At 41.1% G+C, this 16,534-nt stretch overlaps 1 protein-coding gene across 6 annotated transcripts in view; it reads right to left on the reverse strand.

Annotated features, from left to right (window-relative positions):
- The window catches only part of AUTS2 (activator of transcription and developmental regulator AUTS2), a 968,890-nt gene that overhangs the window by 70,331 nt on the left and 882,025 nt on the right, over positions 1-16,534 (reverse strand). For all 6 annotated transcript variants that reach the window (XM_054008222.1, XM_054008225.1, XM_054008223.1 and 3 more), the window contains one exon: positions 15,479-15,527. In XM_054008222.1, the coding sequence (XP_053864197.1) occupies positions 15,479-15,527 (49 nt within the window). The remainder of the gene's footprint in view (positions 1-15,478; positions 15,528-16,534) is intronic.

The raw sequence follows: 16,534 nt of genomic DNA on the forward strand, positions 1-16,534 counted from the left end.
GATTACCACAACCTTAATGTTGCACTAATGCCTGTTTCTGTATTTAGTTTTCTCTGTGGGATAATACACTGTGAAATATGCACTCGTGTTGCGGATTGTGGGGGAGTTAGGGCCCTGCACCCCTCTTCCCGAGATTCACTGTGACTCTCAGCCAGCCAGTAAAGCAGAAGGTTTATTTAAGGACAGGAACACAGTCTCAAGCAGAGCGTGTAGGTACGACCAGACCCCCTCAATTAGGTCCCTCGGGGAGGTTCAGGGAGCTTGGACCCCAGCTTGGGGTTCCCTGCGTTGCACCACCCAGCCCCAACCGAAACTAAACTCCAAACTCCTCCCGCTGCTCCTCTCCTTTGTTCAGTCTCCCGGGCAGAAGGTGTTAATTCTCCCCACCCCCGTTCCTGGCTCAGGTTACAGCTCAGGTAGCTTCCTTCAAGGGAAGTCCCACATCCCCACTGCAACCCCCCTGCAACATTCCCAGGTCAAATCTGCCCTGCTCCCTGCTCCGTCACAACTCGCACCCTTGGAAATAAAACAACACATCGCTTTTGTTTCAAACACCACAGCCCTAATACCTATTATTAGTGATTTTTTTACTGGGCAATCTGATTTTTTAAATATATACAGCCTTCACACCACTCAACTTCAAATAGATTATAATGCCAGGTTAAAAAGAAAGGGAGGTGAGAAATTTCCTGCCCCAGACATAAGCCTTCCTAGAGGACAACCTATTTCTGATTTTATTTATTTATTTATTTAAATGCTATTGTTCCACCTCTGTTGCAGGATGTCAGCCATTCACCTGTATGAAAATGACAGCAACTTGTCATAGCCTACATAAGAGGCCTACCTGCTGCAATAACTAGCATGCTATTTCCAAAGCTGTCATTCTTGTGTGTCATCCCTATCTGCTGCTCAAAGATTTGCTCTGACATGAACCAGTCAGAACTGTGACTGCTACTGTCGAGGACTCTGCACACAGCATTCCGTGTCAGCTGCACTGTGCTTAGGGTTTGTTTCACCCAATTATTTGTTTGTCATTTAAAGTCCTTGGTGTCGAGCAGGTGTTGTCAAGTTATTTTTGGCCCCCAATGTGCTGGCAAAGCATAATGAGGCCTTCAGGTGAATACCCATCTCCTCAGCTAGAGGCTAAGAGGATGTGCTGTTTGAAGACTGGATAGCAGTTAGGTTATCAGAATAAGATAAGATACCTGGGAGAATATGTGAAGGCAAAGAAAACCATCTTACCTTTTAAAATGCCAAAATCCTGAAGTAGGCAGCTACATATTCAAAACAAGGCCCTCATGTCTTACATACAGGACAAACTTGAATGTATATTACCCCAAAAGCATGTACTGTAGAAGAGATATGAGGCAGAGGCCATCCTCGGTAGCACCAGCCTTTTTAGGCAACTATAACAGCTTGCCAAAGAATTAATAGCATTTAATAGTATAGACCAGGATCCCATTGTGCAAGGCGCTGTACAAAGACAGAACAAAATGACTGTCCCTGCCCTGGCCCGCAAAAGCTTACATTACAATCTACGTAAGGAAGCCTCTCAGCAAAGAAATAAGACTTCTCAGACATCTGAATTTCTTTTAGGTAATTTGGCGCTCAATTATATCCTCCTACACCAACAGAAAAAAACCTCACCTTAGGGGCTGATTCACAGCTCATTGAAGTCAATGGGAATCTTTCTGTTAACTTCAATGAGCTCTGGAGCAGGCCCTTCTCCGCTGATGAAGTGTCCATTTTACATATGAGCGGGAATGGGTAAGGTCACATGCTACCTGTTTGGGTTCATCAGTGCAGCAGCTCACATATAAACTTGTGTACGCTAAGGACTGTTCACCCTTCTGGCAAACGGACACTACACGAGAATGCTTCAATGGAATTTGTTAACCTGCAAGGCAAAATAAGGGCTGGCGTAGCCCGAAGGAGAGCGCTTGGGTGGCTAACAGGCTGGTGGTGTCAGCGCACTGACACCCAGTGAAGCACAAGCAAGACTCCCTCACACTGGAGGCAGGGGTGTAAGAAGGTGACTTTCAGTCCTGGTTACCTTGAGAATCATCACCATACACAACAGTTCCAGCCCCCCAATCAGCCAACTTGCCAAGCGAGACATATGCAGATTTTGGATATGGTACAGAACACAGCCCCTGCTGTCTAGATACTCCCCCATCTGAGTCAGTGGGCAAGGAGGGCTCTGGCTGCACACACCCCCATTACTCCATGGCCAGATGTGATGGGGAGAACTTAGCATTACCCTTTCAAAGGCTGCAGTAACTTCTTCTTCTTCCTATCCCTCCCATCTATCTTAGGTTTTAAAACTGCTGCCCATCACCATAGTATCTGATCTCCATCTCCCAAAAGCAACTTCCTGAGTCACAATTCTTTTCGGGGCTCCCAATGGGAAGAAACAGCTCTGCTCCTCAAGGTTCTAACTAGCCCAAATGACTGAAACAAGATTTCAATTAATATATTGCACTACTAGTATAGTTTCTCTCCCATTCTCTAATGCACTATCAAAACCCGAACACACATCATCTATATCAACAACTCAACAACTATGAAATAATACATCAGGAACAAAGGAAGACAGAGTTTCTGAAGTATTATCATATACAAAGGTGTTATAGTGCTGGTTAATATCACCCAATCCTGGAATGTCTTATTACAAACAATAGCGGAATCAAACTTTGCAATTATACCCCCTTTGTGGTAGAAAACCCAGTGAGATTTGAGGGCAGCGTGACTATGTGAACAAGCAAATTATGAAACAGCAAGCACAGGTAAAACTAGTGTTTTGAACCACCAAATTAGTTTTAAAATGTTGTTTCTTTTTAAACAATGAAGTTGAAATGGGGGAAGGATAGCTCAGTGATTTGAGCATTGGCCTGCTAAACCCAGGGTTGTGAGTTCAATCCTTGAGGGGGCCACTTAGGGATCTAGGGCAAAATCAGTACTTGGTCGTGCTAGTGAAGGCAGGGGGCTGGACTCAATGACCTTTCAGGGTTCCTTCCAGCTCTAGGAGATAGGTATATCTCCATATATTATATTATAAAATGTTTGCATGATTGACTTAATAAAATAAATCAATTAAATTAAACATTGCCTTTTTATTACTAATTTGAGGTAGCCTGATACAGATGTGTTTCTTAGAATGCAACTTCATGTGCAACAGACATTTTCTATTCTAAGCCACTCATCACAAAGTATCTAGGCTCAAATTTTCAAAAGTATCCACTAATTTTATTAAAGTGTCTCTATTACTATCATCGTCAACTTGAGACACCTACTGGCCTGGTTTGCAGAGGCGCTGAGCCCCCACGATTCTGCAATGGGAGTGCTACAGCTAAAATCAATGGGAGCCCTGGCTGCTCGGCACCTTTGAAAATGAGGCCTGAAGTTGGTCATGCAAAAAGGGAAGCATCCAAAAAGCTAGCTGACGCTTAATATTCTAGGTCTTAATCTTTAAGAAAGAAAGAAATGATTGGGAAAAACTATTTTTCAGATGACTGTAGAAGGAAAAAAAACCTAAGGACAACCATGTCTTGCATCAGTCTATTAGCACATACAACTCAAGGCCATTTACTGTTCAAAATGGACCTTAAAGCAATTTATTTGTTATCATCTGTTAAGTATAAGTTTACACTAGCCATTTACAAAAACAACAAAGAGTCTGGTGGCACCTTAAAGACTAACAGATTTATTTGGGCATAAGCTTTCGTGAGTAAAAACCTCACTTCTTCGGATGAAGAATCTGTAAATAAATCTGTTAGTCTTTAAAGTGCCACCAGACTCTTTGTTGTTTTTGTAGATACAGACTAACACGGCTACCCCCTGATACTTGACTAGCCATTTAAACAGCTTGTTGAGCCGTGTACAACACCCCTTTCACAAACACAATCACTCACCACTTGATGCATTCCTCTGTGTGCTCCTGACAAACATGCAGAGTGTTACTAGTCAAATCTAGCTTAGAAAACAGTTTGTTCCAGCAAATAAATTTCACATGCAGTCTGATATTGAGGATATATCTATGCTACAGTGGCTGCAACAGCACTGCAGCTGTCGCACTGTAGTGTGACATCCTATATGGATGGAAGGGGTTTTTCTATCAATGTAGGTAATCCACCTTTCCAAGAAATGGTAGCTAGGTCATTGGAAGAATTCTTCCGTTCACCTAGCAGCATCTAGAGTGACAGCTAGCTCGACCTAACTACGTCACACGGGGTGTGAAATTTCTCACAGCCCTGAGCGATGCAGCTAGGTAGATCTAATTTTTAGATTTGATCAGGCCTGAGTCAAGTTCTGCCTTCGGTTACTCAGGTGCAATCTCACTAAATAAGGAGAGATTCATGAGAGGTTGAAAGTGTTCAGCACCTCTCAAGATTTGTCACTAGGACTCTAATCCATCAAAGCACTAATGCAGATGCTTAACATTAACAAGTGCTTAAAATTAAGCATGTACTGAAATACCTTGCTGAACTGAGGCCTAAATAAGGACAAATTAGGGAGCATTTATTCAGCTATATTTAATAAGGACTCAATCGTTCAATCCCCTGCATACTTTGGGACATGCTAGTAATACCCTGTTTCCCCGAAAATAAGACAGTGTCTTATATTAATTTTTGCTCCCAAAGATGCGCTAGGTCTTATTTTCAGGGGATGTCTTATTTTTCAGAAATGAAAAATGCCTTATTATCGGTGGATGCCTTATTATCGGGGAGGTCTTATTATCGGGGGGATGCCTTATATTACAACAAAAAGAAGAACAGGAGTACTTGTGGCACCTTAGAGACTAACAATGTTAGTCTCTAAGGTGCCACAAGTACTCCTGTTCTTCTTTTTGCGGATACAGACTAACACGGCTGTTACTCTGAAACTTATATTACAACGAGAGGCAAAACTGTAAGTAGGCCTTATTTTCGGAGGATGTCTTATTTTCGGGGAAACAGGGTATGAACCTTCTCTCATTTCTTACATGCCTTGATGAGCAGTGAAATAGTTGACAATTTTGACATTTAAGATATCACTGGTATCTGAGTTAGCTGTTCACACCTCAGAAGCTTTGTTTCAGGCTCTTCACACACTTAGGCAAATACTGCTACATTATTTACATGTGGGTCACATTTAAGGGTTTCTCCACAACCATAATATCTAGAGATTTATTTCTTTTCCCCCTCTCTCGTCAAACAAAAGATGAGGGCTTATCTATAACCTGCATTAGTCCACACTAGAGGGGAGTAAATTCTTGTGAGCCCTAGGGTGTCACTCACTGTCTGTGTGGACCCCGCTGGCATGCACTAAAAATTCACTAGTGCATGTTAATGTGGTCCTGTTTCAAACAGTACTGTGTTAATGTGCATTAGGAACGTTCAGTGCATGCTAGCGGGATCCACATGGGCCACTTAGTGAGCACTACATTTACACCTCTAGTACAGCATAATACACAGCTTAGACAAGCCCTGGGACTCTGGTCTGGTCTGCACTATAGACTTCTGCCAGGATAGCTGTGTTGATCGGGGTGAGAAGAGGTGTCCCTGACCGATCTAGCTATAGCAGCAGTAGCCTTTGTGTAGATGCAGTTATACTGGCAAAACAATGCTTTTACTGATATAGCTCATGGGGGGTGGTTTTACCAGTATAGCTGTGTCCATACTGAGAGCACTTTGCCAGTACAGTAGATCAGCATTCCTACATCGGTAAAGCATTCCTAGTGTAGACAGACATGCTGGAGAGCAATAGGGAGCTATGTCTTTGCTACCTTCACTCCTTTTCCCACACTTTGGGACATGCTAACATGAATAACCACACTGACTGCCATGGGGCACCTGAATGAATATGTACTGTTGTGCTCTACGGTATTATTTTACATGAAGAATCATATTACAAATATGCTGGTGCCGTGACAAGGCTAAACAGCATTTCTGTTCAGGAGTACAGTTGACAACAGAAATAAAAAGCCAATTTGCTTTGGTTTTTGGAACAACTTGTGAAGGTATTTATAACTGCTCACTAAATCTGCTGACATTAAATGTATATTTTCACACAGGGCTGTGAAACTTTGCATTAAAGCTGTAGGCCAGTGTGATGCTGGATCTATTTTTTGTTTAACTGGTGGTAGTTTAATATAAAACAACACGAGTAAGGGCCTCAAAATCCGGCTTTAATTTAGGAGGGATATTAAAATCTATATGTGATGTTGTGCAGTCTATATGGTTTTATAAAAACATGATAATAAGTGAATATAATGTAACTGGGATAGTTTTAGAAAAATATGGTAAAAAGTGAATACAACGTAACTGGGATATGCTTCATGCAAAAGGTCTCTTGTAAGGTATCATTACAAAGCTTATAATCTACTGAGTGTGATCATCCGATTTGTATAAATGTACCACTCTTGTATCTAAAACTAGAAATATAAAATATAACTCTGAGGGCCTACTGTAATTATGTAAAGTGTGGGCCATTAAGGCTGGTTTGGAATCTTGATGACTCCCATTATCTGCAGATGGCTGTGTTTACCTGTGAGTCTTCCTGTATATGTGTGTGCTGGCAAGTGAGTAATGAAGTCTTGCAGTGACATGCGATCATGTCACCTGAACTGGAATCCATCTTTAACCTGGTGCTTTTCCAGTGAGGGGGGGTGGAAACCCAGAGGGACAAAGGGTTCCCGCCTTATGCAAAAGATATATAAAGGGGTGGAAGAGAACAAAGGAGAGAGAGGAGCCATCATGAAGAATCCCCTAGCTATTATCTAAGCTGCAACAAGAGCTGTACCAGGGGAAAGAATTGTGCCCAGGCCTGGAAGGTGTCCAGTCTGAGAAAAAACGTACTGAAGCATCTCTGAGGGTGAGATTATCTGTATTTAGTTTGATTAGACATAGATTTGCGCATTTTATTTTATTTTACTTGGTGACTTACTTTGTTCTGTCTGTTACTACTTGGAACCACTTAAATCCTACTGTCTGTATTTAATAAAATCACTTTTTATTTAGTAATTTACTCAGAGTATGTATTAATACCCAGGGGAGCAAACAACTGTGCATATCTCTCTATCAGTGTTATAGAGGGCGAACAATTTATGAGTTTGCCCTGCATAAGCTTTATGCAGGGTAAAACGGATTTATCTGGGTTTAGACCCGATTGGGAGTTGGGCATCTGAGTGCTAAAGACAAGCACACTTCTGGGAGCTGTTTTCAGGTAAACTTGAGGCTTTGGGGGCAAGTGATTCAGACCCTGGGTCTGTGTTGGAGCAGACGGGAGTGTCTGGCTCAGCAAGACAGGGTGCTGGAGTCCTGAGCTGGCAGGGAAAACAGGAGCAGGGGTAGTCTTTGCACATCAGGCGGCAGCTCCCAAGGGGGTTTCTGTGATCCAACCCGTCACACCATAGAGTCCATTGAGAAGGAAGGTTAGATTCATCCATATGGCTAGGTTTACTTCATACGTTAGGCATAAAAAATGTATAACATATTAGGACAATAAATGTTTCTCAAGAGATCTTTGGAGAAAGTCCTATAATTACATCATTACCGGACAAAAGGCCGATTATCAAGTAGAGCACTTGATAAAAAAATGTAAATTAGTTTGTTAAGTAATGAGTCAGGCTGGTCACTAGACGCAAGCTAAACTATAAAGATAAAGCTAATTTAGGGTCCGTTCCTAATCAGTACTTTTGAGCAGGACACAGAGTAAATCTGCAGTATGGAGGCCTAATTGTGCAGTGCAGTTAGAGGAGGTGTTATTCCTTAAGCAGTAACAAATAGCTGTTTGCAGTGTTGTTTGTAGCTCTGTTGGTCCCAGGATATGAGAGAGGCAAGGCAGATGAAGAACAGCTCTGTGGAGACTTGAAAGCATGTCTCTTTCACCAACAGAAGCTTGTCCAATAAAAGATATTACCTCACCCACCTTGCCTCTGACAAATAGCTGATCAACTGCATATCTTGCAGGAGGAGAAGACTGGGCTGCCAAAGAGAGTGATCTTCCACTGGCGTGAAGGGGGCCAAGTCTCAAGAGTTGGCTAAAAAAAGCATAGAACCCATCTACACAGCAGATTGCTGGACGGGTCCAGGTTATTTACCTAAATGAACTGATTTAATCACATACATCTCTACCCCGATATAATGCGACCCGATATAACACAAATTCAGATATAACGCGGTTAAAGCAGTGCTCCAGGGTTGCGTGCGCCGGCTGATCAAAGCAAATTCGATATAATGCGGTTTCACCTATAACGCGGTCAGATTTTTTGGCTCCCGAGGACAGCGTTATATCGGGGGTAGAGGTGTACTAGCATTTAAAGGAAATACAGTGGGGGAAATCAATTAACATTGTTCAGTATTTTCTTAAATCACATATGCATTGCAGCTATATATGTTCCCTAATTCTCCTCTAGTTTGTAAAAGAGGAGTAACTTCATTGAGGTCGACAGCTATGCGGGTGTAAAACTGATGAAAGAGAGAAGAGAATCGGGCTCATATGCCCTGGTCTTCAAAGGTATTTGGTCTCTTAACTTCCACTGATTTCAATACTAGTTAGGAGCCTAAATACATTTGAGGATCTGGGCCCACAGTCCCTAGTCTGTAGTCTTAAAAGAACATTGTTGTGCTTTTCCAATTGAAATGAAATATATTTATTAAGATAACAAATGCATGGTAAAGTATATTTAACTTACATAAGGAAAATAAAAGAGGAGGGAGAAAAATCTTGGGTAAACAACAAAACAATACAGCTTTATCTAATCTCAATAATTTATTGCTGCTTGTCTCTCTCTGTGTGTGTTTTACTGACAAAATAAAATAAATTGAATCAGCTCACACATGATAACATGCTCTTTCCTAACTCATACTAATTGCTTGGCTAATTGATGTTTGTTGAACTTTCTCCATTTCATTGAGTGATTAGGTACAAAGCTAACAGTTGACATCTGTAGGCGCTTAACTGGCGTCTGTAATTACTGTTAATGTTAAATAATTGTTAGTTAATTGGAGTGGTAACTGACTGAATAGAATCCAGATTGTGAAGCAAAAAGAGACCTAGTTAAATAAACATACATTTTCTGAGAAAACAACGGTTTATTACAGTGGAGTGACTAACAATAGTCTAGATACAGGAGGTCAACAGGCCTTTTCATTTATGAAATTTTATGCCAGAATCCATAGTTGGACTTCACTAATCTAGAAGTAGTTCATGTCAAAATCTTTGTAATCAAAACACTCTATCCCAAAGAATTTTTCAATCTTATTTTGACTTGATTTTTTGTGGTTTCTGTTATTTTGCAGTGCAATGCTGATAAGTCCTTCTGAGAAAATCAAATAGAGCTTAATCTACAAAATAAATACTGGAGCCAGAATAGATAAAATTATACTTTAGTAAATATTGCCGTTTTGCTCACTGATACCGGATTAGTTTGACTTTGCTAAAATCAACAGTTTCAAATACATTCTTAAAAGAACAGGATCAGAAATTCTGAGAAAAGGAGTAGCTGATAGTTTTATTACGCTGTAAGTAAAAATGGGCAAGGCCTCTTCAAATTACATTTGCAAATAATAAGTTTAGGCACTCCAATAAAAAATAAAACTTGTATTGTATTTTTAAAGCTTAATTTGAGAAATTATAGCTAATTATAGCTACTGTCTCTTCCACAGTTGGCAGCCCTAGCTCACACTCCTGCCCTGGAGAACTCTCCTCTAGAACTTTAGCTGTGGGGAAAGGGCACAGTGTAATTGTGCATGGGGAGAGGATAGAGTGGAAAGAGGAGGTGGCGGCTGTGATTTGAGCATAGGAGGGAGGATGGCATGCAGGTGTAGAGGGGGACCTATGCTCTTTCACTAAGGGCACCAGAACAATTCACCATGTAAACAGCTGGCTGTGCCAATGCATCTTGCATTCAGTAGTGCAAAATGTACTAATGCTCATGGATACGAACCGTACAGATGCAACAGAATGCAACAAGCTTCTTGTTCAGATAAAGCCTTCAGAACTCAAAATAACTCTCTCTTCTAGAAATTAGAGCAAAAGGCAATCCCAAACCAAAAATCCCCCCCCCACACACACTTTTTTTTTAAACTCTGAAGTTACACTGAAACAAAGCAGTCTTTCTCCTAGTCCAGTTGGCAGCACTGCCTCATTACAAGAAACGTGGGGTCTTCAAAACAGCAAACCTCATCAAATGGTTTGTGATTTTCAGCCTAGCCTCTCATGAACAGGATGGCAACATTTAATGTCCTGGATATGGCCTGCCAGATGAATTCACCTTCCAATTCTGCATTAGGATTCTTTTGTGACCCGAACCCCACAGACCCAATTTACAAACTCTCCTTAGGAGACGTGCCTTGGTCACACAGTCCCATTTAGGGAGTGAGCCCTTTTCAGAAGCACCAGAAAATGTTTCCAGGCAGGGAGCTGCTCTTGCAGTTCAATAATTCCTGGGGTTCTCTGGTCAACCAACTGGTTAGTTTCCAAGGGCAGCAGAGCCACCACACACATAGCACAGAAGTAGTAGGCTGGGAATGCACAGGCCACCCACTGGTAGATATACAGAGATGTGAAGGTGGCAGCCAAAAAAAGGAGGAGAAGGTGGTGGGTGGGTGAGTAGGTTGGGGAGGGTTGCTCTGGGTTCCTGAGAAGAGAGGGTAAAAGGCAGAGACAGGTGTATCTGCCTGCCCACTATGGGGTATTGGTGGTGGTTTTTTGCTATACTTAGGTATGTTGAGATTGTGTGCGTGCTTTTTGAACGTAGTGGTGAATCCCAATTACACTCCATACGGCAAATGAGGTGAGGTTGGTTCACCTGGAGTGAGAAGCACCTCTCTTCCACCATAGGAACGCCTGGGAACTGGATCAGGGAAGAGAAATATTTGTCTGTTTCACTTCCCTGTTTGTTTGCAAAAACAGATGTGGCAGGGGGTCTTAAAGAAATGACGTACCAAACAGACAGACATACACGAGAAACAAGAACACGTGCCTGTTTTTCTGGAGGACAATCTCTCTCCAGAACAACCTAAAAAGCCAGAGCTTGCCATGAGCCGCATTTCAGCCACCAGGGACAACTGGTAACCCGCACCTATCTATCTACTTCATGTTGAGAGACTAAATATTTCCCTGACAGCTGGCTTTGGCATTAAGGCAGATGGATTCATAAAGTTTACATGAACATCCTGTAAACAATTTGAACATAAAAAGCTGTAACAGTCTAACCGGGCTCCTGATCAAAGAAAACTTCAGTAGAGTGTACAGAATAGAACTTCAACAGTTTGAGAATCATTTTTTTCCCCCTTCAGGAAAGGCTATTTTCTGAGGAGAGGGGTTAACATACACTGAATACAGAGCCAGTAGGAGAAATTGCCTGCTCCAGAACTCTGACTTTGAAGTGTGTCTGTTATCAAAAGATAATGGAACTTCATTACTCTGGGAAATTACACTACAAAATTTGGTTAACAACATTCAGTACCTGGGCCAGGATTAATGATGTTAATGTTGATGCTTTCAGACCTCAAAGGAAAGTTGATATGTCCTTTTAAAACAGTGTTGGGGTACTGGCTCTGGGAGGGGACTCAGGGCTGGAGTTTGGGGTGCAGGAGGGGTTTTGCAGTTCTGGCTCAGAGGGGGCTCAGGGTGGGGCTTGGGGCAGGTTCAGGGAGCAGGTTCCGGGAGGGTGCTCAGGGGTTGGGGCTCCAGCGGCTCTCATTCGACGGCGGGCACAGCGAGGCTAAGGCAGGCTCCCTGCCTATCCTGGCCCTACACCACTCCTGGAAGGGGCCAACGCGCCCCTGAGGCCCCTGCGGGGTGGCATGTGGCTCCATGCATTGCCCCTTTCTGCAAGCACTGCCCCCACAGCTCTCCCAGCCAATGGGAGCTGTGGGGGTGGTGCATGCAGGCAGGAGCAGCGCGCGGAGGGAGACCCCTGCCCCCCGCCTCTGTTCTGGGGGCTGTTCTGGCTGCTTCCGGGAGTGGCATGGGGGCGGGGTAGGCAAGGAGTCTGCCTTAGCAGCAGCCCCACTACACCGCTGGAGATCGCGATCGACTGGGAGACCCTCTAGGATGGATCAGTCAGTCGCGATCGACCGGCTGGTGACCACTGACCTAAGGGCATATCCTGCAATTAATTTTTATACTCAGACATAGTGATTGAAATCAACTAAGAGACCAACCAAACATCACTAGCACACTATAACCATGGACATACCTCTTAGTCTGCCAAATCCCAAATGAAAAAGCAGGTCTTATGGTTAATGCACTGGACTCGCACTCAGGAGATCTGAGTTCAAGCCATAGCTTTACCGCAGACTTCTTGTATGCCTTTGAGGAAATCATTTAATCTCTTTATACCTCTGTTTCCTATTTCTAAAATAGTACTTCCTTTCTTGTACCATTTGGCTGTCTTGTTTATTTACATGGTGAGTAACATTTTCAAAAGCACCTGTTACTTAACAGCAAGTATTTAGGCATCTATCTCCCCAGTAGCGAATGAAGGGTCTAAATATCTTTTGAGGATCTGGACCTAGGAGCTTAAGTCCTATTTTCAGTGTCTTTCAATAGATTTTAGATTACTAAACCTCTAAGTGGCTTGAAAAATTTGCCCTAAGCTTTTTGCAGCAGGGACTGTGTCTTGCTGTGTGTCTGTATAGAGACTAGCACAAGGGCCTCTGGGTGCTACTGCAATACAATAACTAACCACATGATAATAAAAGGAATACAGTATATGACAAAGACACAAAATGAAGGACACCACTAATTAATAATTAAAATGCAGTGGGAGTCATTCCTTTTGTGCAAATAACTTTTTCTGTAGTATCAGTTTCACAATCTTTTGTTTCTGATGCAAATAATTATAAAACAATAAACGTGAGAGAACACCACATTTGTGTGGCAGGTAGATAACTTTGAGGGATATTTGAGAGGCAGGCCAGGGATGTATGCCTGTCAGTTTGCCATACCTTGTCAGATTGTTCAATCAGCCAGGGGCTTTGAAGATTTTCGTTGCGGTTTACCAAATGCAAATTTGACCTTTCTTAGACTGATTTTTATTGCTTCTGGCAAAAGGCACACTGGACAAAACAGGGGAAGAGCTGGCTTTAAAGCAAACAGCCCACTTTGCAAAAAAGAACTTGAACTTGAAATGCATCAAACTGACAGTTCTTTGACAGCCTAGTCAACCATCCATCCAGCAGACACTCAGAGGACAGACTAACAACAAACCACAGCCCATAATGAGAATCCCTGCACCTGTCTAGAAGCAATTATTGACATTATCTCTAAACAGTGGATCTTTTTGAGATTGTTTTCCTGATATTTAGCAGTTTGAATGTTAATCCCTTAAACAAACTGTCCCCTATGCTGTTTCCATCCTCTTCCCCTTAATCTCTTTCTCCCAATGGGGGGATGAGGGGGGGAACCCACCCAAAACAAAATGAAACCAGTCAGCCTAGTTTTTCAGCACCTGGATTTGCACTGATTCTCCCCCTTGTCATTCATGTTGCCAACAGGAATTAGCATATGGCTTGAAGGGGAAACTCAGGAGGAGAAAAGAAAGATGCCATTTTGATGGAAATAAGGGGGCAAAGGAATAATCTACCATCAACTAAAAAGCTTATTTGTGTATGGTTTCCCAAGCAAAGCTTCGAAAAGCCTATGTTGATTTTAGGCTACACAAAGAAACCCTAATCCTTTCAAGGGAACTAAATCACCAAAGAAAAGTACCTCAGAAGAAAAGGCTCCCTGTCAAGCATGGTTATTCACAACCTAATAGATGCCACAAATCAAACTGGGTAAGTAAACAAAAATAAGAATGTGGGCAATGTGTTTGATTCTAAAAAGAAAACGAAAGGAAGAGGAACAGGGGCCTAGTCTTCATCAATCACTTTTCATCCTTCAATTGAAGAGATCCCTTCAGCCTAGTTACAGGCTATCAGTCAGGAATGTTGATTCACTGGATTGGCTTCTATTCTATTCTGGCTCAGTCCCAAGAAAGGACTACTCAAATTCCAATGCTTTTTACAGCAAATTAGCAAAATAAAGGTGCAGTCACATGTAGTTTGGGAGTCTGGGGTCCCAGAACACACAAGTCTTCCTTTTTTTTTTTTGGTGACCTATTTTTTCCAGAGAGGAGGAAGAATGGCTGTAAATTCAAATTTAAATAGAATAGCTAATATAAGTTTGCCAAGTTGGATAACCTATTTCGACCAAAAAAACCCAACCCCTTCAAATTGTCCTTCAAAAGGATGTTAATACATAAAACAGGAATACCGATCCATAAGGCAATTAAAAATAGATATAATTCAATATTCATCAAAGTAATTTCAGAAGTAGTGTATCAGCATGGGAATCCCAAATATAAGGGGCTGCTTTATGCTCTCAGCTACACCCCCGCAGCTCCATGGAATCAAAAGGTACAGAAATTGGCAGGATGTTACATTTTTCACATTTAAAAATGATCCAATAGGACAAACCAAAACAAACCAACCAAACAAGCTCTATGTGAGAAACACACAGTATAAGTCACCATCCAAATTATTCACCTAGACGACAGAGAAGGCTTAAATTTCAATTTAATTAAGCCTATATTTTCTACTCAAACCTTGCTCCAGTGCTCCAATGAAATTATAATTTAAGACTGTATGAGACTAGAGCTGAAAGCACACACCTTCTTACTAAGCAATTATCACGCACTGCCACTAAACAGGTGTTATGGAGGGAGAGGGGTTGAGAGAAAAGATCAAATAGATTTTATGTAATTTAAAGCCTTTGAATTATACACCTTGGCACAGCTAGTGATTCAAGACTCTCTCCCCACCCTGCCCTCAAGAAGAAAAGCACCCCCACATTATTTTCAACAATGCTGCTTCAAATAAGCACTGCACAGAAGCCCACTGACACTGATTTAAGGCAAGTATGCCTTTAATGTACTGTTAAATCATTAGCCACTCTCTCTTTATATTGCTGTTTGGGAGATATGAATGGGATATTGCATATTTAAATGTGGCCCTCTATATTGTTTATTAACTTTACAGAAAGCATACGGCACAGCAAGCCATGGTTTATTACTATTATCCTGTGAATACTAAATGCTGGCTGGTTATTACTGTCAGCAGTACAAATTGGCTATTCATAATTCCATGTCTATCATGTAGCTGATGAGTAACAATCATGCTAAAACATTTTGAAAACTGTTACAGTTATTTAAATGAGCTTAAATTAAAGCCATTTGTAAAATAAACTATTCCCTAATATTGTTATTTAAATTAATTCTGACCGGGCAGGCAATGCATTATTTAAAGTCTTTATTTTACATTGCATTAGCAAAGCAATTATGAAGCATATAGAACATGTCTGAAACCAAGGGAAACATAAAAAGCACTAGCAAGCTGATTGCTACATTCCTGCACGACAAGTTACATTTTATCTCAAATTGAAATTGCCATGAAAAGAAATGCATGTAGAAAAATATATATGCTTATGGTGGAGATTGCAGTCTTACCTTTATTTGTAACAGTGTTGAATAGTTTTTCAGAGCTGGCATCAGATGCCTGAAATACCAATGAAAAAGAAGGTACATATTATATATATTATTAAAATATGTGTATGTATATTTATATACCTTAGAAAAACCAAAAACAGGTTGACAAAACAAGCAAGCTGATGAAAGCTGCAACTCCAGAAAAAGCATCCATAAGATGGTGCTATTTGGCTGTGTTTCACTGTCCTGCAGTGCAGATATTTATTTGGAAAGATTCTAGTTAATAAATTAAAAAATGATTCCTTATTCAACATGTTAGCTGCACACAAAATATATTTTTGTACTATGATACATAAGGCAACCCAACATGTCCTGACAATGATTTTGCAGCCTAGGACAGATACCATCATTTTGAATTACTCATTCCAGTCTCGTGTATTTGCAGTTCTGCGCGTTTCTTTCTTTTTAAAAATTCTTCTTTTAAGACCCAGTGTTTTTATCATTTCATTTTTAGCACTTCAGACTTAGGCCAGTATTTGTCTGAATTGCTATAATGTGCTGTTTATTAAACAAGACATTATTAATGTTTAACAGCATTGGACTCACTTTGGTCAAAATAATCTAGACACTACTCACTCTGCATAAACTGATCACTAGTTTGTATTTTTCCATCATACCAGCTTTATCTTTGCTTTTGCTGAAAATATACCCATTTCTGAATTATTGCTACAATTTTCCCATCAGTAGGCTGACTAATTTTTTATCAATAAAACGGAAACCTTATTTAAATTTCATGTAAAACAACTGTGCACCTCTGTTCCAAGGACTAAATGTTAAAGAGTCAGCCAAGGGAAAATATCCCTGTAAAGGTTCTGCTTACCAACAACTTACTTCCCTAAAATGTAAAAGTTCAAGTCTGTGTGTCTGTTGTGCATGTGTGTACATATGCGGGTATATACCTATATACATACACACCTGTAAAGCCTAAATCTATACCATATCTGAATTTACAAAATCTACACAAAATAAGTCTATTAAAATTTAACAATATTTCAGATACAACATTATTTTGGGATA

Source organism: Malaclemys terrapin, chromosome 18 (assembly GCF_027887155.1).
Source record: "Malaclemys terrapin pileata isolate rMalTer1 chromosome 18, rMalTer1.hap1, whole genome shotgun sequence".
NCBI lineage: Eukaryota > Metazoa > Chordata > Testudines > Emydidae > Malaclemys > Malaclemys terrapin.